We start from the raw sequence: 18762 nt of genomic DNA on the forward strand, positions 1-18762 counted from the left end.
CCCACCTCATTCCTTTCCATTCCCTCCCCAATAACACCCATTTCTCCCTATTTCCTCCCTACTCTCCCCATTCCCACCCCATTCCCTACCATTTCCTGCCCCAATAACACCCATTTCTCCCTATTTCCTCCCTGTTCTCCCCCATTCCCACCCCATTCCCACCCCATTCCCTCCCATTCCCACCCATTCCCACCACATTTCCTTCTATTCCCTTCCATTTTCACCCCATAACACCCATTTCTCCTTACTTCCTCCCTACTCTCCCCATTCCCACCCCATTCCCTTCCATTCCCCCCCCAATAACACCCATTTCTCCCCATTCCCACCCCATTCCCACCCCATTCCAGGTCAGTGGCATTCCCACCCGCCTCCCCTACACCTCCCCTACCTCGGGGCTCACCCTGGAGCGCCGGGGCTGGGAGGTGACACTGGGGACACCCCATGGCGTGACGTTGACCTTCGATGGCCACCACCGTTGGGTGAGCGTCGTGGCACCGGTGGCTCTCGGTGGTCACCTCTGCGGCCTCTGTGGGGACATGGACGGAGACCCCCGCAACGATGTGGGGCAGGAGGACAAGTGGAAGGTGGGAAGCGCGCAAAGGGAATGCCGGGAAGTGGAGGTGTGCGGGAAGAAGGAGGACGAGGAAGAGGAAGAGTGTGGGGTGATGGTGAGGAAGGAAGGACCGTTCCGGCTCTGCCACGGCCTTGTCCATCCCGCCACCTACTACCGGGACTGTGTGGCCGACCGGTGCCACCGCGGCGGCACGTGCCGGGTCCTGGCTGCCTACGCCGCTGCCTGTCGGGATGCCGGGATCAAGGCGTTGGAATGGCGAGGGAAGGACTTGTGCCGTGAGTGATGCCGAGGGAAGGGCATGGAAGGGGGGGGAGATGGAGCCAGGGGACCTCCAGAGCACCCAGGGACCAAGGTTATGGGGGGATGGACAACGGGGACCCATACAGCACCAATGGGACCCGTAGAGCATCCATAGGACCAAGGTGGGGTGGGGATGGGAAGGGACAACATGGACCCATAGAGCATCCATAGAACCCATAGAGCATCCATAGGACCAAGGTGGGATGGGGAGGGAGAAGGTGAACCCATAAAGCATTTATAGTCCAAGGTGGGACCAAGGTGGGGTGGGAGAAGATGGACCCATAGAGCATCCATAGGACCCATAGAGCATCCATGGGACCAAGATGGTGTGGGGTGGGAGAAGGTGGACCCATAGAGCATCCAAAGGGGGACCTATAGAGCACCCAGGGACCAAGGTTATGGGGGGAATGGATGGACAACATGGACCCATAGAGCACCCAAAGGAGACTCATAGAGCACCCAAAGGGGACCCATAGACCAAGGTGGGCGTGTTGGGGGCACATCAATGACCCACAGAGCACCCAAAGGGGACCCATAGACCAAGGTGGGCGTATTGGGGGCACATCAATGACCCACAAAGCACCCAAAGGGGACCCATAGACCAAGGTGGGTGTGTTGGGGGCACATCAATGACCCACAGAGCACCCAAAGGGGACCCCAGCCCCACCACCCTCTTCTCTCCCCCCAGCACCCAACTGCCCCATGGGCAGCCATTACTCCGCCTGCGTCCCCGGCTGCGTGTCCCCCACAGAGGCCAGGAGCACCCCTGGGTGCTCAGTGGGGCCGAAGCCACCTCCCTCGGCCGCCACGGGGACCTGCCGCGCCGTGGGGCCACATCACTACGTGACCTTCGATGGGGCGGCCGTGGCCGTTGGGGACAACTGCTCCTACGTGGTGGCACGAAGCTGCGGCCACCAGAAGGTCCAACCCAGCTTCGATGTCACCGTCAGTGACCCAGCGCGAGGGGATGGAGGAAGGAGGGTGATGGTCACCGTGGAGAAGAGGAGATGGGTGATGAGGGGAGGGAAGAGCCCGGAGGTGGAGGTGAGGTGGGGCTTGGGTGGGGATGGGGGGACACGATGGGAGATGATGGGTGGTGGTGGAGGTGGATGAAGATGGAGGTGGGTGGGGATGGATGGAGGTGTGTGGAGATGATGGATGGGGATGGAGATGGGTGGAGATGATGGATGGATGGGGATGGAGATGGATGGGGATGGATAGGGATGGATAAGGATGAAGATGGATGGAGATGGAGGTGGATGGGGATGGATGAAGATGATGGATGGGGATGGGGATGGGGATGGATGGGGATGGATGAGGATGAAGATGATGGATGGGGATGGAGATGGGGATGGAGATGGAGATGGATGGGGATGGATGAGGATGAAGATGATGGATGGGGATGGAGATGGGGATGGAGATGGAGATGGAGATGGATGGGGATGGATGAGGATGAAGATGATGGATGGGGATGGAGATGGGGATGGAGATGGATGGGGATGGATGAGGATGAAGATGATGGATAGGGATGGAGATGGGTGGAGATGATAGATGGGGATGGAGGTGGATGGGGATGGAGAAGGATGATGGATGGGGATGGGTGGATAGGGATGGATATGGATGGAGATGGATGGGATGGAGGGAGGTGGATGGAGAAGGATGAAGGATGGAGATGGAGGGGTGGATGGGATGGGGGGGAAGGATGAGGGATAGAGGATGGAGATGGATGGAAGGAGATGGATGAGGAGATGGATGGATGAGGAGAAGGAGATGGATGGATGATGGATGAGGATGGAAGGAGATGATGGATGAGGATGGAGGATGGGATGGATGGAGAAGGTTGGATGAAGGACAGAGGACGGAGGAAGATGAAGGATGGAGATGGATGGAAGAGGATGGATGCAGGTGGATGGATGGATGAAGAAGGTTGGTTGGATGGAGAAGGTTGAATGGATGGAGATGGATGGACGCATGGATGGAGATGAAGAACGGATGGATGAAGAAGGCTGGAAGCACCATGGGTGACCCCATTGTCCCCCCCCCCCCAGCTGGACGGCATCACTCTACCGCTGCCCTTCTGCCTCGAGGACCGCTCCATCTGCGTGTCCCACCATGGCACCACCTCCATTGGCCTCAGCACCACCTTCGGCCTCCGCGTCACCGCCGGCCCCAGGACCTCCGTGGCCATCACCGTGTCCTCCCGGCACCACAACCTCACCTGCGGCCTCTGCGGCAACTTCGATGGTCACCCCTCCAACGACCACCTGGTGGCCACCACCACCCCGTGCCACCGGCCTTGTCCCGGTCCCCTGTGTCCCCCCTGCCACCAAGCCCCCAAAAGAGCCTTTGTCCACGCGGAGCTTTGCGGGGTCCTTCGTGCTCCACAAGGTCCGTTCGGGACCTGTCACCCCATGGTCAACCCTGGGGTCTTCTTCGACGTCTGTCTCTGGGAGCTCTGTGAAGCTCCTGGGGACAAGGAGGTCCTCAAGGAGGTCCTCGGGGCCTATGAAGCTGCTTGTCACCAGGCTGGGGCGCGAGTGGGACCTTGGAGCATCCCTGATGTCTGCCGTGAGTTGGGGACCATGGGGTAAGGTGGGACGTGGGCATCTCTGGTGGGTTTCCATGGTGTACGTGTCCATCTAGGACATCTTGACCTGTCCATGGTGGCCTTTAGGTGTCCATCTATGATGTTCTCCAACTTTTTGGCCATCTATGACATCCCCGTGTCCAGCCATGACATCCCCGTGTCCATCCATGATGTCTCTACCTGTCCATGATGACCTTGATGTGTCCATCTATGACATCCCTGTGTCCATCTATGACATCCTTATGTGTCCACAATGACCTTTATGTGTCCATCTATGATGTTCTCCAGCTCTACTTGTCCATGATGTCCTTTGTGTGTCCACAATGACCTTTATGTGTCCATCTATGATGTTCTCCAGCTCTACTTGTCCATGATGTCCTTTGTGTGTCCATCTATGACGTCCTTATGTGTCCATCTATGATGTTCTCCAGCCCTACTTGTCCATGATGTCCTTTGTGCGTCCATCTATGACGTCCTTATGTGTCCATCTATGACGTTCTCCAGCTCTTTGTCCATGTAGGACACCTTTACCTGTCCATGATGACCTTTGGGTGTCCACCTATGACATCCCTATGTCCATCTATGACATCTTTACGCGTCCACAATGACCTTCATGTGTCCATCTATGATGTTCTCCAGCTCTTTGTCCATCCATATCACCTCTCCATGGCCATGGGGACCTCCAAGTGTCCATCCATGATGATCTTCATGTGTCCATCCTGGTTTCTCTCCATACCTCCATGATGTTCTCCATCTCTATGTCCATCCCCGTCACCTCTCCATGGCCATGGTGACCTTCCTTGTCCAGCCCATGATGTCCTCTGCCCACCCATGACCTCCACGTGTCCATCTCTGGTCCATCCCCTCCCCAATGTCCTCCCGTGATGTTCTGCTCCTCTCCATGATGTCCCCCTTGTGTCACCCAACAGCCCCGTGGTGCCCTGAGGACAGTCGTGGTCCCCATCGGAAGCTGCTGCCGAGGGACCTGGTCACAGGTGAGGTGGGGACATGGTGGGGTGGGACCTGCACGTGGGGGGACACCATGGGGATGGGTGGAGGTGGAGGATGGATGGAACCATTGGAGATGGATGGAACCATTGGAGATGGATGGATGGATGGATGGATGAAACCATTGGAGATGGATGGATGGATGGATGGATGGAGCTATTGGAGATGGATGGATGGAACCATTGGAGATGGATGGATGGGACATGGAGCTGGTGGGACACGTGGCCATGGAGATGCTGATGGACCCGTGTCCTCCTGCAGGTCTCCTACCTGGAGCTCTCCCCCTGCGAGGCCTCACCCACACCCTGGAGGTCCCCGGGGCCGTGGTGGGGCAGGTCCTGGGGCTCCGACCCTTCCAAGTGGTCCCTTTGGTCCCATAGGACCCCCATGTCCCCAAGGAGCCCCCATGGGACACCCAACGTGGGGGTTGTCACCTTCTGTGAGCATCCCACCACTGCTGGGAAGGAATAAAAGCTTCTTGGTGGCACCTCGAGGGGGTCTGTGGTGTCTCACATTGCTTGTCCCCAAGGGGACCGCACCATGGGGACATCCCACCACCATCATGGGGCCACCAACCACCACCATGGGGTCATCTCCATCACCATGGGGCCACCAACCACCACCATAGGGTCATCTCCCCCACCACGGGGCCACCAACCACCACCATGGGATCATCTCCACCACCATGGGGCCACCAACCACCACCATGGGGACATCCCACCACCATCATGGGGTCATCTCCACCACCATGGGGCCATCCCACCACCATCGTGGGGCCACCAACCACCACCATGGGGTCATCTCCACCACCATGGGGACATCCCACCACCATCATGGGGCCACCAACCACCACCATGGGGTCATCTCCACCACCACGGGGCCACCAACCACCACCATGGGACCATCTCCACCCCTTCCAAAACCACTCCATGGACCAGTTGAACCCTTTATTGGCCACCAAGCAGGTGACAACGTTGTCCCCTCCCACGCCGGTGGTGGCCCACGTCACCCGCCACCACCCTGGTGACACCAGTGTCACCTCCTCGGGGTTGGAGATGTTCAGATCTTGCCCGGGAAGATCCCTTCTTCGCGATACTCGTCCCACGTTGTCACCTGCAGGAGGTGGACATCGTGGTGGACATCATGGGGACATCATGGGGACATCATCGGGACATCATGGGGTGGATGGTGGCACCAGGAAGGGCTTGGGGCTGATGGGGAGGACCTGAGAAGGACCCATGGATCATGGGGCCACCACAGGGGACCTAAGGAGCATGGGGAAGCCAAGAGGAACCCAAGGGCCATGGGGACAACCTGGAGACCCTCAGGGCCATGGGGACACCATGGGGACATCAAGGGCTGTGGGGACACCATGGAGACATCAAGGAGACCCAAGGACCATGGGGACACCATGGGGACACCACAGGGAACCCAAGGGACATGGGGACACTGTAGGGGACACCAGAGGAACCCAAGGACCATGGGGACACCATGGGGACACCACAGGGAACCCAAGGGACATGGGGACACTGTAGGGGATGCCAGAGGAACCCAAGGACCATGGGGACACCATGAGGACCTTGAGGGCCATGGGGACACCCTGAGGAACCTATGGATCATGGGAACACCATGGGGACACCAATACGGTGCTGATGGCCATGGGGACACCATGATGGACCCACAGATCATGGGGACACCCTGGAGACCCTGATGGCCATGGGGACACCATGAGGGACCCATAGATCATGGGGACACCCTGGAGACCCTGATACCCATGGGGACACCATGAGGACCTTGAGCACCATGGGGACACCAAGGGGAACCCAAGGAACATGGGGACACCATGATGGACCCATAGATCATGGGGACATCCTGGAGACCCTGATGGCCAGGGGGACACCATGAGGACCTTGAGGACCAAGGGGCCACCATGAGGGACCCATAAATCATGGGGCCACCCTGGAGACCCTGATGGCCATGGGGACACCAACACGGTTCTGATGGCCATGGGGCCACCATGAGGGACCCATAGATCATGGGGCCACCCTGGAGACCCTGATGGCCATGGGGCCACCATAAGGGACCCATAGATCATGGGGCCACCAAAAGGAACCCAAACAACATGGTGACACCCCAAGGAACCCAAGAAGAACCCACCACCCAGGAGGCCACCACGAGACACCCCCACCTCAGAGCACCACCCTGAGCTCCATATGAACCTCTTGGTGCTCCCCACAACCTTGTGGCCCTTCTGCTGTCCCCCCAAGCCCCCCTTGAACCCCACTCACCCAAGAAGTAGGACACAGGGACTTGTAGACCCTATAGTACCACTGGCAGGGACTGGCGTCCGCCCCTTTGGCTGCCATGGCCTTCTGGCACCGATGGAAGTCTGAGCAGGGGACACCAGGAGAACATCAAGAAGGGACCTGGGGATGGTCCCATGTCCCCGTGGCCACCTCCCAGGTGGCCCCATGGACCTACCCAGGTAGTTCTGCCAACAGTTCTTGGTCTGGTTCTGGTTGGGGAAGCGGCTGTCGAATGGAGCCGTCTTGTAGCGCTTCAGCTTGGCCTGGATGTCCTCAGCCATGGCCTAAAGGAGCAATTAACACCTCTTCATTAACGCCTCCTTAACGAATAGACCCCCCTTGGCGTCATTAATACCTTATTAAAGTCATTAATCCCCTTAATGGCGTAATTAATACCTTATTAGGGGGGTTAAAGCAAGGCCAAGAGGTGTTGGTGGGGGCTGTGCAATGGAAATGGGGGTAATAATACCGGGCTAATAGGCTTAATTAACCCACAATGCAGTAACTAAGAACCTCTGGCATTAACTAATACCCCCCCAGCATTAATTAATACCTCCTTAGGTTAATTAATGAACATTAAGAGGAATTAACCCCTCCCATAATGAAGAGAAGAGTAAAGAAGATAGTAATGGGGAGCGGGGAGGCCTGATAAAGAATAATTAATGGGGTTAATTAAGCCACAATAAACTAATTAATACCCCCTAAGTTTAATTAACACCCCCTAGGCCTAATTAGTACTCCCCTTGCATAATTAATACCCACTACGAGTAACTAATCCCCCCCACAATGACACAGAGGAGGCTAATAGGGAGTAATTAATGGGTTAATCAAACCTATTAGCACTAATTAATACCCCCCAGTGCTCCCAGTAACACTTTAGGGCCCTCCCAGTGCTTCCAGTGACTGCTCGAGTGCCCCCAATGACCCCCCAGCGCCCTCCCAGTGCCCCCAGTATGGCTCCAGTATAGCTCCCAGCTCCCCCCCAGTGCACCCATTGCCCCCCAGCGCCCCCCCCATTGCCCCCAATGGCACTCCCAGTCCATCCCAGTGCCCCCCATTGCTCCCAATGGCACTCCCAGTCCATCCCAGTGCCCCCCATTGCCCCCAATGGTGCTCCCAGTTCATCCCAGTGCCCCCCATTGCCCCCAATGGTGCTCCCAGTCCATCCCAGTGCCCCCCCATTGCCCCCAGTGGCGCTCCCAGTCCATCCCAGTGCCCCCCCATTGCTCCCAATGGCACTCCCAGTCCATCCCAGTGCCCCCCCATTGCTCCCAATGGCACTCCCAGTCCATCCCAGTGCCCCCCATTGCCCCCGATGGTGCTCCCAGTCCATCCCAGTGCCCCCCATTGCCCCCAATGGTGCTCCCAGTCCATCCCAGTGCCCCCCATTGCCCCTAATGGCGCTCCCAGTTCATCCCAGTTCATCCCAGTGCCCCCCATTGCCCCCAATGGTGCTCCCAGTCCATCCCAGTGCCCCCCCATTGCCCCCAGTGGCGCTCCCAGTCCATCCCAGTGCCCCCCCATTGCTCCCAATGGCACTCCCAGTCCATCCCAGTGCCCCCCCATTGCTCCCAATGGCACTCCCAGTCCATCCCAGTGCCCCCCATTGCCCCCGATGGTGCTCCCAGTCCATCCCAGTGCCCCCCATTGCCCCCAATGGTGCTCCCAGTCCATCCCAGTGCCCCCCCATTGCCCCTAATGGCGCTCCCAGTTCATCCCAGTTCATCCCAGTGCCCCCCATTGCCCCCAATGGTGCTCCCAGTCCATCCCAGTGCCCCCCATTGCCCCCAATGGTGCTCCCAGTTCATCCCAGTGCCCCCCATTGTCCCCAATGGTGCTCCCAGTTCATCCCAGTGCCCCCCATTGCCCCCAATGGTGCTCCCAGTTCATCCCAGTGCCCCCCATTGCCCCCAATGGTGCTCCCAGTTCATCCCAGTGCCCCCCATTGCCCCCAATGGTGCTCCCAGTTCATCCCAGTGCCCCCCATTGCCCCCAATGGTGCTCCCAGTTCATCCCAGTGCCCCCCATTGCCCCCAATGGCGCTCCCAGTCCATCCCAGTCCATCCCATTGCTCCCAATGGCGCTCCCAGTCCATCCCAGCGCCCCCCATTGCCCCTCACCCGTCTCCGCTCAAAGTCACTTTCACGCCGGAACCACCGAGACGCAGCGGAAACGCAGGGCACCGCCGGAAGTGACGCGACGCCCCCCACCTCCATAGACCTAAACGGGAGGAACCATCGAGACGGCTGCGGGCGGGGGGAGGGAGCGGCCCCAGAGAGGAAGTGGGAGGATTAAGCGACTCCATGGGTGGGAGGACCCCGGAGGTGGATTGGGGTCGATCTCAAATAGCGTAAATGGACCCAAAATAGCACGAAATGGACCCAAAATGCCCCAACGTAGCTTTAAACAACTTCTTCGTGCCCCCAAATGCCCCTTCAGCCCCCAGAATGGTCCCAGGAGCCCCCAGATACCTTCCAGGACCCACAAGTGCTCCTCAGGGCACCCGAAACAGCCATTTCTGTCCCCAAATCCGCCCTAATGGCCCCCAAATCCCCATTTCTATGCCCAAATCCTCCCAAACCCCTCATTTTCGTCCCCAAATCCCCCTCAGAATCCCAAAATCCCCATTTTTATCCCCAAATCCTCCCCAGAACTGCCCAAAGCAACGTTTTTGACACAAAATACTCCTTTCTGTCCCCAAATAGCTTCCTGAACCCCCCAAATTCCCATTTTTATCCCCAAATCCCCATTTCTGCCCCCAAATCCCCCCCCCCGAAACCCCAAACCCCCATTTTCATCCCCGAAACCCCAAACCCCCATTTTCATCCCCAAAACCCCGTCAGGACCCCCAAAACCCCCATTTCTGCCCTCAAATCCCCCCCAAAACCCCAAGATCCCACTTTCTATCCTCAACCCCCCCAAACCTCCCAAAATTCCCATTTTTTACCCCAAATCTCCCCAAACCCCCCATTTTTATCCCCAAATCTCCCCAAACCCCCATTTTTATCCTCTAAACCCCCATTTTTATCCCCCAAACCTCATTTCTGTCCCCAGATTCCCCCGGAAAACCCCCAATTCCTATTTTTATCCTCCAATCCCCCCCTTTCTGTCCCCAAATCTCCCCAAACCCCCCATTTTTATCCCCAAACCCCCCATTTCTATCCCCAAATCCCCCCCAAACCCACCAAAACCCCCATTTGTATTCCCAAATCCCTCCCAATTCCCATTTTTCCCCCCCAAATCCTCCCCAAACCCCACTTTTACCCCCAAATCCCCTCTAGAAACCCCAAACCCCCCATTTATGTCCTCAAATCCCCCAGGAAACCCCCAACCCCCCCATTTCTATCCCCAAACCCCTCCAAACCCACCAAAACCCCCGTTTATACCCCCAACCCTCCCAAATTCCCATTTTCCCCCCCAAAATCCTCCCCAAACACCATTTTCACCCCCAAATCCCCCCTAGAAACCCCAAACCCCCCATTTCTGTCCGCAAATCCCCCCCAAACCCACCAAAACCCCCGTTTATACCCCCAACCCCCCCCCAAATTCCCATTTTTTCCCCCCAAATCCTCCCCAAACCCCATTTTCACCCCCAAATCCCCCCATATAAACCCCAATCCCCCCATTTCTATCCTCAACCCCCCCCCCAGGAAACCCCCAATCCCCGCCCGGAGGCCCCGAAGCCGCCTCCCCCCGCCCGCCGGGGGCCGCGGGCGGGCTCTAGGACCCGGCGGCGCCGCAGCGCGGTGCCCCCAAGGGGCGGGGCCGAGGGAGGCGGTTCCGGTTCCGCCGCGGGCGCCGCGACACGAGGATGAGGCCAGGTCCCGGCGGGGGGGAATGGGGGGAATGGAGGGAATGGGGGGAATGGGATGAACTGGGGGGGACTGGGATGAACTGTGGGGGAATGGGGGAGAATGGGGGGAAATGGGATGGGACTGGGATGAACTGTGGGGGAATGGGGGAGAATGGGGGGAAACGGGATGGGAATGGGGGGAATGGGGGGGAATGGGGGAGAATGGGATGAACTGGGGGGGAATGGGGGGGAATGGGATGGGAATGGGGGGAATGGGGGGAATGGGATGGGAATGGGATGGGAATGGGGGGAGTGGGATGAACTGGGGGGGAATGGGATGGGAATGGGGGAGAATGGGGGGGAATGGGATGGGAATGGGGGGGACTGGGATGAACTGGGGGGGAATGGGGGAGAATGGGGGGGAATGGGATGGGAATGGGGTGAACTGGGATGTAATGGGATGGGAATGGGATGTAATGGGGTGAATGGGAGAGGCTGGAGGGGACTGGAGTGGGAATGGAGGGGAATGGGATGGGAATGGGGTGAACTGGGATGTAATGGGAGAGGCTGGAGGGGACTGGGATGGGAATGAGAGGGAAATGGGATGAACTGGGATGTAACGGGAGAGAATGGAATGGGGTTGGGATAGACTGGGAGGGAGCGAGATAAACTGGGATGGAACTGGGAGAGACTGGAGGGGACTGGGATAGACTGGGAGGGACTGGGAAGCAACTGGGATGACAGGGGGGTGCCTGGGATGATGGGGGGGGTTGCTTCAGCCAAACTGGGAATACTGGGAGCCTCGGGGGGGGGGAACTTGGAGCCTGTGGCAGCCCCCCCCAGTGCTCCCAGTTTAACAACCCTGTTCCACAGGGTTCAGCCCCCGAGGGGGGGGACGCGGCGGCTTCCGGGGGGGCCGAGGTAAGTGGGGACCCTCCCAGTGCTCCCAGTATGGAGCTGGGAGAGCCCTTGTCCCTCCCAGTGTGACCTGTTCCCCCCATTCCCCTTCCCAGTGTGCCCAGTTAGTCCCAGTTCCCAACCCCTGACGTTCCCATTGGGCCCATTTCCCCCTCCCAGTACACCCGGTATTGCTCTATCTCTTGTCCCAGTCTCTGCCAGTTGGTCCCAGTCCACTCCCAATCCCATTCTATTCCCTTCTGGTGTGCCCAATCCTATCCCAGTCCATCCCAATCCCCTCCCAGTCTATCCCAGTCCCTCCCAATCCCCTTCCAGTCTATTCTGGTCCCCCCCAGCCCCATCCCAGTCCATCCCAATCCCCTCCCAGTCTATTCCAGTCCTTCCCAATCCCATCTCAATCTATCCCAGTCCATCCCAATCCCCTCCCAGTCTATCCCAGTCCCCCCCAGTCCCATCCCAGTCCATCCCGGTCCCTTCCAATGCCTTCCCAGTCCATCCCAGTTCATCCCAGTGTATCCCAATCCCCTCCCAGTCCATCCCAATCCCCTCCCAGTCTATCCCAATTCCTCCCAATCCCCTCCCAGTCCATCCCAATCCCCTCCCAGTCTATCCCAATTCCTCCCAATCCCCTCCCAGTCTATCTCAATCCCTTCCCAGTCTATCCCAGTCTATTCCAATCCCCTCCCAGTCTATCCTAGTCTATCCCAATCCCCTCCCAGTCTATCCCAGTCTATCCCAATCCCATCCCAGTCTATCCCAGTCCGTGCCATTGGTCTCTGCAGGAGGCGGGTTCCAGCCCCGGGGCGGGGCCCGAGGGGGCGGGGCCGGCCCGAGGGGGCGGGGCCGAGGCGGTGGAAGGGGCGTGGCCAGAGGCGGCGCGAGGGGCGGGGCCAGAGGCGGCGGCTTCCGGGGGGGCAAGAAAGTGACGGTGGAGCCGCATCGGCACCCGGGTAACGGGGGGCTGGGGTGGAACGGGGTGGAATGGGATGGACTGGGAGGGGATTGGGATACACTGGGAGGGGATTGAGAGGGACTGGGATAGACTGGGAGGGACTGGGATAGACTGGGAGGGGATTAGGATACACTGGGATGAACTGGGAGGGGATTGGGGGGGACTGGGAGGGGATTGGGAGGGACTGGGATAGACTGGGAAGGGATTGGGGGGGATTGGGATAGACTGGGAGGGGATTGGGGGGCACTGGGATAGACTGGGAGGGGATTGGGGGGGACTGGGAGGGGATTGGGAGGGACTGGGATAGACTGGGAAGGGATTGGGGGGGATTGGGATAGACTGGGAGGGGATTAGGAGGGACTGAGATAGACTGGGAAAGGATTGGGGGGAACTGGGATAGACTGGGAGGGGATTAGGATACCCTGGGATGAACTGGGAGGGGATTGGGGGGGACCGGGATGGACTGGGAGGGGATTGGGGGGACTGGGATAGACTGGGAGGGGATTGGGATGGACTGGGATAGAGTGAGATGGGATTGGCATGGAGTGGAATAGACTTGGAGAGCATTTGGTGGGACTGGGATGGACTGGGAGGGGACTGGGATGGGCAGGGATAGCCTGGCATATACTGGGAGACGATTGTGAGGGACTGAGGTAGACTGGGAGGGGATTGGGAGGAAACTGGGATGAACTGGGAGGGCCTGGGGGTCACTTGTGGGTCCCTGTCCCCCCCCCAGGGGTGTTCATCTGCCGGGGCCGCGAGGACGCTCTGGTCACCCGCAACCTGGTGCCAGGAGAGTCGGTCTATGGGGAGAAGCGGATCTCAGTGGAGGTACTGGGATATACTGGGATATACTGGGAGGGGGGCTGGGGCAGCTGGGAGGGACTGGGAGCAACTGGGAGGGGAGTGGAAGCAACTGGGAGGGAACTGAGGCAAGTGGAAGGGGACTGGGAGCAAGTGGGAGAGGTGGAGGACACCATTGGACCTTCTCAAGCTCCACACTGGTGGCACTGGGAGCACTGGGAAGTGGCTCTGGTGGCACTGGGAACGTAGGGGGACCCATAAGACGTCCTATATAGTGTGTGCCATGTCCCCAACCAAGGGCACATGTCTGCAACCAAGGGGGAGAACACCATTAGACCTTCTCAAGCTCCACATTGGTGGCACTGGGAGCACTGGGAGGTGGCTCTGGTGGCACTGGGAATGTAGGGGGACCCATAGCACGTCCCATATCGTGTGTGCCATGTCCCCCTGTCCCCAGGATGGTGACACCAAGGTGGAATACCGCGCCTGGAACCCGTTCCGCTCCAAGCTGGCAGCAGCTATTTTGGGGGGCATCGACCAGATCCACATCCAACCTGGAGCCAAAGTCCTCTACTTGGGGGCAGCCTCGGGGACAACCGTGTCCCATGTCTCCGACATCGTGGGGCCGGTGAGGAGCACGAGGACATCACCATGGGGTGGTGGGACATGTAGATGGGGTCAAAACCCCTTTGAGGTGGCATCTCGATGTGCTTTGGGGGGTTCTTGAGGTGCTTTAGGGTCCTTGAGGTGCTTCAGGGTCTTTGTTCTCCACCTTGAGGACCTCAGGGACGTCTCTATGGGTGATGGCACCATGTCCATGGAGATGTTGAGGACCCCATTGATGATCTATGGGTGATGGCTCCATGTCCATGGAGATGTTGACGGCCCCATTGGTGTCCTATGGGTGATGGCACCATGTCCATGGAGATGCTGAGGACCCCATTGGTGTCCTATGGGTGATGGCACCATGTCCATGGAGATGGTGATGACCCCATTGGTGTCCTATGGGTGATGGCACCATGTCCATGGAGATGCTGAGAGCCCCATTGATGTCCTATGGGTGATGGCACCATGTCCATGGAGATGCTGAGGGCCCCATTGGTGTCCTATGGGTGATGGCACCATGTCCATGGAGATGCTGAGGACCCCATTGATGTCCTATGGGTGATGGCACCATGTCCATGGAGATGCTGAGGACCCCATTGATGTCCTATGGGTGATGGCACCATGTCCATGGAGATGTTGAGGACCCCATCGATGTCCTATGGGTGATGGCACCATGTCCATGGAGATGCTGAGGGCCCCATTGGTGTCCTATGGGTGATGGCACCATGTCCATGGAGATGCTGAGGACCCCATTGATGATCTATGGGTGATGGCACCATGTCCATGGAGATGCTGAGGACCCCATCGATGTCCTATGGGTGATGGCACCATGTCCATGGAGATGCTGAGGACCCCATTGATGATCTATGGGTGATGGCACCATGTCCATGGAGATGCTGAGGACCCCATCGATGTCCTATGGGTGATGGCACCATGTCCATGGAGATGCTGAGGACCCCATCGATGTCCTATGGGTGATGGCACCATGTCCATGGAGATGCTGAGGACCCCATCGATGTCCTATGGGTGATGGCACCATGTCCATGGAGATGCTGAGGACCCCATCGATGTCCTATGGGTGATGGCACCATGTCCATGGAGATGCTGAGGACCCCGCTGGTGTCCTGTGGGTGATGGCAGCACCCATGGGTGACCTCCCTGTCGCCAGGAGGGGCTGGTTTACGCTGTGGAGTTCTCCCATCGCTCCGGTCGGGATCTCATCAACGTGGCCAAGAAACGCACCAACGTCATCCCGGTCATCGAGGACGCGCGGCACCCCCACAAGTACCGCATGCTCATTGGTGCGTGGGGCGCCGGGGGGCGGAGCTTCCGGGGGGACATCCTGGGGATGCCCATCTCCTGGGGAGCCCAGGGTGCTCCAGGAGAACGTTTTGGGGGGGCTTCAAGGTACTTCAGAGGAGTGGGAGAAGGTCTGGAGGCTCCTTGAGGGATCTCAGGGGGGTTCCTGAGGTGGTTTTGGGGTCTTGGGGTGGATCGAGAGGTGGTTTTGGGGTCCTAAAGATGAGTTTTGGGGTCTCAAAAAGGTTTTGAGGGTCTTCAAGGTGCTTTGGAGGGTTGGGAGAAGGTCTGGAGGCTCCTTGAAGCATCTCAGGGAGGTTCCTGAGGTGGTTTTGGGGTCTTGGGGTGGATCTAGAGGTGGTTTTGGGGTCCTGGGGTGGTTCCTGAGGTGGTTTTGGGGTCCTAAAGATGAGTTTTGGGGTCTCAAGAAGGTTCTGGAGAAGGTTTTGAGGGCCTTCAAGGTGTTTTGGAGGTCTGGGAGAAGGTTCTGAGGTGGTTTTGGGGTCCTGAGGTGGTTCCTGAGGTCGTTTTGGGGTCCTAGAGAAGACTTTTTGGGTGTCAAGAAGGTTCTGGAGAAGGTTTCGAGGGTCTTCAAGGTGCTTTGGAGGGTTGGGAGAAGGTCTGGAGGCCCCTTGAGGTATCTCAGGGGGGTTCCTGAGGTGGTTTTGGGGTCTTGGGGTGGATCTAGAGGTGGTTTTGGGGTCCTGGGGTGGTTCCTGAGGTGGTTTTGGACTTCTAGAGAAGACATTTGGGTGCTAAATAAGGTTCTGGAGAAGGTTTTGAGGTTCCTCAGGGTGCTTTTGAGGTCTGGGAGAAGGTCTGGAGGCTCCTCAAGGTATCTCGGGGTGCATCTGGAGGTAGTTTTGGGGTCCTGGGGTGGTTCCTGTGGAGGGCTTGGTCCCTGCCTGGAGTCCATGTCCCATGTCCATAGGGATGGTGGACGTCATCTTCGCGGACGTGGCGCAGCCGGACCAGACGCGCATCGTGGCGCTGAACGCGCAGCACTTCCTGCGCCGCGGCGGCCACTTCCTCATCTCCATCAAGGTAACACCAGCACGCACCAGTACGCACCAGTATACACCAGTACCAGGCACTGGGAACCAGCATTGAGCAGTAAGGGGGCAATAGACACCGGTAATGGGGCACTGGGAACCAGTACAAGGGCTCTGGGAACCAGTAAATCCCAGTTTGGGGTTGTTGGCCCCCAGTTAGTCCCAGTATGGAGTCACTGGTCCCCTGTTGATCCCAGTATGGGGTCACTGTCCCCCAGTATAGGTCACTGGTCCCCAGTTAGTCCCAGTATAGGTCAGTGGTCCCCAGTATGAGTTCATAGTCCCTCAGCAGAGGGCGCTCTCCCCTCTACCTGTCACCTCCACCCCAGCAGGGGGCGCTCTCCCCTTTACCTATAACCGCCCTTCCAGCAGGAGGCGCTCTGTCCCTCTATCTGTCACCTCCACCCCAGCAGGGGGTGCTCTCCCCTCTACCTGTCACCACCCTTCCAGCAGGGGGCGCTCTCTCCTCTACCTATAACTGCCCTTCCAGCAGGGGGCGCTCTCCCCATCTAGCTATCACCGCCCTTCCAGCAGGGGGCGCTCTGCCCTCTACCTATCACCGCCCTTCCAGTGGGGGGCGCTCTCCCCTCTATGTGTCACCTCCACCACAGCAGGGGGCGCTCTCCCCTCTACCTATCACCGCCCTTCCAGCAGGGGGCGCTCTCCCTATCTACTTATCACCTCCACCCCAGTAGGGGGTGCTCTCCCATCTACCTATCACCTCCCCACCAGCAGAGGGCGCCCCCCCTGAGCTGCGTTGGCGCCCCCTGCAGGCGAACTGCATCGACTCGACGGCGGCGCCCGAGGCCGTGTTCGCGGGGGAGGTCCGGCGCATGACGGCCGAGAGGATGAAGCCGCAGGAGCAGCTCACGCTGGAGCCCTACGAGAGGGACCACGCCGTGGTGGTGGGGGTCTACAGGTGCTGCCGGCGGCGGGGATGGGATGGACTGGAAGGGGATTGGAGGGCACTGGGATGGACTGGAAGGGGATTGGAGGGCATTGGGGTGGACTGGGGTAGATTTGGAAGGGACTGGAAGAGTATTAGAGGGCATTGGGATGGACTGAGAGGGGATTGGACGGCATTGGGGTGGACTGGGATAGATTTTTAAGGGACTGGGAGAGTATTAGAGGGCATTGGGATGGGCTGGAAGGGGATTGGAGGGCACTGGGATGGACTGGGAGGGGTTTGGAGGGCACTGGGATGGACTGGGAGGATATTAGAGGGCATTGGGGTGGAGTGGGAGATTTGGAAGGGACTGGGTGGGTATTAGAGGACATTGGGATAGGCTGGGAGGGGACTGGGATAGACTGGGAGGAGACTGGGATGGTCTGGAAGGGGACTGGGATGGACTGGAAGGGGATTGGAGGGCATTGGGGTGGACTGGGATAGATTTGGAAGGGACTGGGGGGGTATTAGAGGGCATTGGGATAGGCTGGGAGGGGACTGGGATAGACTGGGATGGACTGGGAGGGGATCAGAAGGCATTGAGATGGACTGGGGGGGTATTAGAGGGCATTGGGAGGAACTGAGATGGTCTGGAAGGAGACTGGGATATACTGGGAGGGTACTAGAAGGCATTGGGATAGACTGGGGGGGTATTAGAAGGCACTGGGATATACTGGGAGGGTACTAGAAGGCATTGGGATAGACTGGGGGGGTATTAGAAGGCACTGGAATATACTGGGAGGGTATTAGAGCACACTGGGATGGACTGGGAGGGCATTAGGGGGCACTGGGATGGACTGGGAGGGTATTAGAGCTCACTGGAATAGACTGGGAAGGACAGGGGTGGTCTGGAAGGGGACTGGGAGGGACTGGAGGTCATTACAGTAGGCTTGGAGGACACTGGGATATACTGGGAGGGGATTGGAGGGCACTGGGATGGAATGGGAGCAACTGGGACATACTGGGAGGGGAGACCGGGATCACGTGACCGGGTGATGTGACCCCCTCCTCTCCCCAGGCCCCCCCCGAAGGAGAAGTGACGCCTCTTCCTCCTCCTCCTCCTCCTCCCCCCTCCCCTTCGGGGGGCGGGGCCAGCGCAGGCCCCGCCCCCTCCGCCACTTTGGGGCGAATTCTCTTGGTTTTGGGGTTGTTTTTTGGGGGGGGGAGGGGCTCAAAAATGGGGTTTTGTTACAAAAATAAACGGGGAAAAAACCCAACTTTGGTGGTTGGGGCAGTTAATGGGGGGGAATTAGGGTTGGGGGGGGGATTAACCCTTGGGGAGGGTTGAAAGGGGGGCACTAGGACCCTGCGGACACCATTGGGACCATTATGGGGGGCACTAGGACCCTGGGAACCCCCAGTTCATCCCAGTTCGTCCCCTCTAGGGTTTACTGGGACCCCATTAAAGCCCCTCTCAGCCACTGGGAGCAACTGGGGGGCACTGGGAGGGAATTGGGGGGGAACTGGGGGCAATTGGGGGCAACTGGGAGCAATGGGGGGGAACTGGGGGCAATTGGGGGCAACTGGGAGCAACTGGGGGGAAATGGGAGGGAACTGGGGGGGAACTGGGGCCAATGGGGGGCAACTGGGGGGAAATGGGAGGGGAACTGGGGGGGA

General features: G+C 58.8%; 2 protein-coding genes across 3 annotated transcripts; one reads left to right on the forward strand and one right to left on the reverse strand.

Annotated features, from left to right (window-relative positions):
* Positions 1-5401: 5401 nt before the first annotated feature.
* LOC115603368 (cytochrome c oxidase subunit 6B1) lies at positions 5402-9452 on the reverse strand. Of its 2 annotated transcripts, XM_030475182.1 has the most exons (5): positions 9247-9452; positions 8896-8995; positions 6951-7059; positions 6758-6858; positions 5402-5582 (listed from the first exon to the last, which is right to left on the reverse strand). In XM_030475182.1, the coding sequence occupies exons 2-5, from the start codon at positions 8989-8991 to the stop codon at positions 5529-5531; spliced, it is 360 nt and encodes a 119-aa protein (XP_030331042.1). In that variant the 5' UTR covers positions 8992-8995; positions 9247-9452; the 3' UTR covers positions 5402-5528. The 2 variants fall into 2 exon arrangements, with proteins under 2 accessions (XP_030331042.1, XP_030331043.1); XM_030475183.1 differs by lacking the exon at positions 9247-9452 and having other exon boundaries at positions 8896-9003.
* Positions 9453-10526: 1074 nt separating this feature from the next.
* Positions 10527-18368, forward strand: FBL (fibrillarin). The gene is made up of 9 exons (XM_030475189.1): positions 10527-10596; positions 11442-11489; positions 12269-12436; positions 13175-13269; positions 13700-13870; positions 15017-15149; positions 16079-16191; positions 16973-17118; positions 18164-18368. The coding sequence occupies exons 1-9, from the start codon at positions 10587-10589 to the stop codon at positions 18183-18185; spliced, it is 906 nt and encodes a 301-aa protein (XP_030331049.1). The 5' UTR covers positions 10527-10586; the 3' UTR covers positions 18186-18368.
* The last annotated feature ends 394 nt before the right edge of the window (positions 18369-18762 follow it).

This window comes from Strigops habroptila, unplaced genomic scaffold (genome assembly GCF_004027225.2).
Source record: "Strigops habroptila isolate Jane unplaced genomic scaffold, bStrHab1.2.pri NW_022045633.1_ctg1, whole genome shotgun sequence".
NCBI lineage: Eukaryota > Metazoa > Chordata > Aves > Psittaciformes > Psittacidae > Strigops > Strigops habroptila.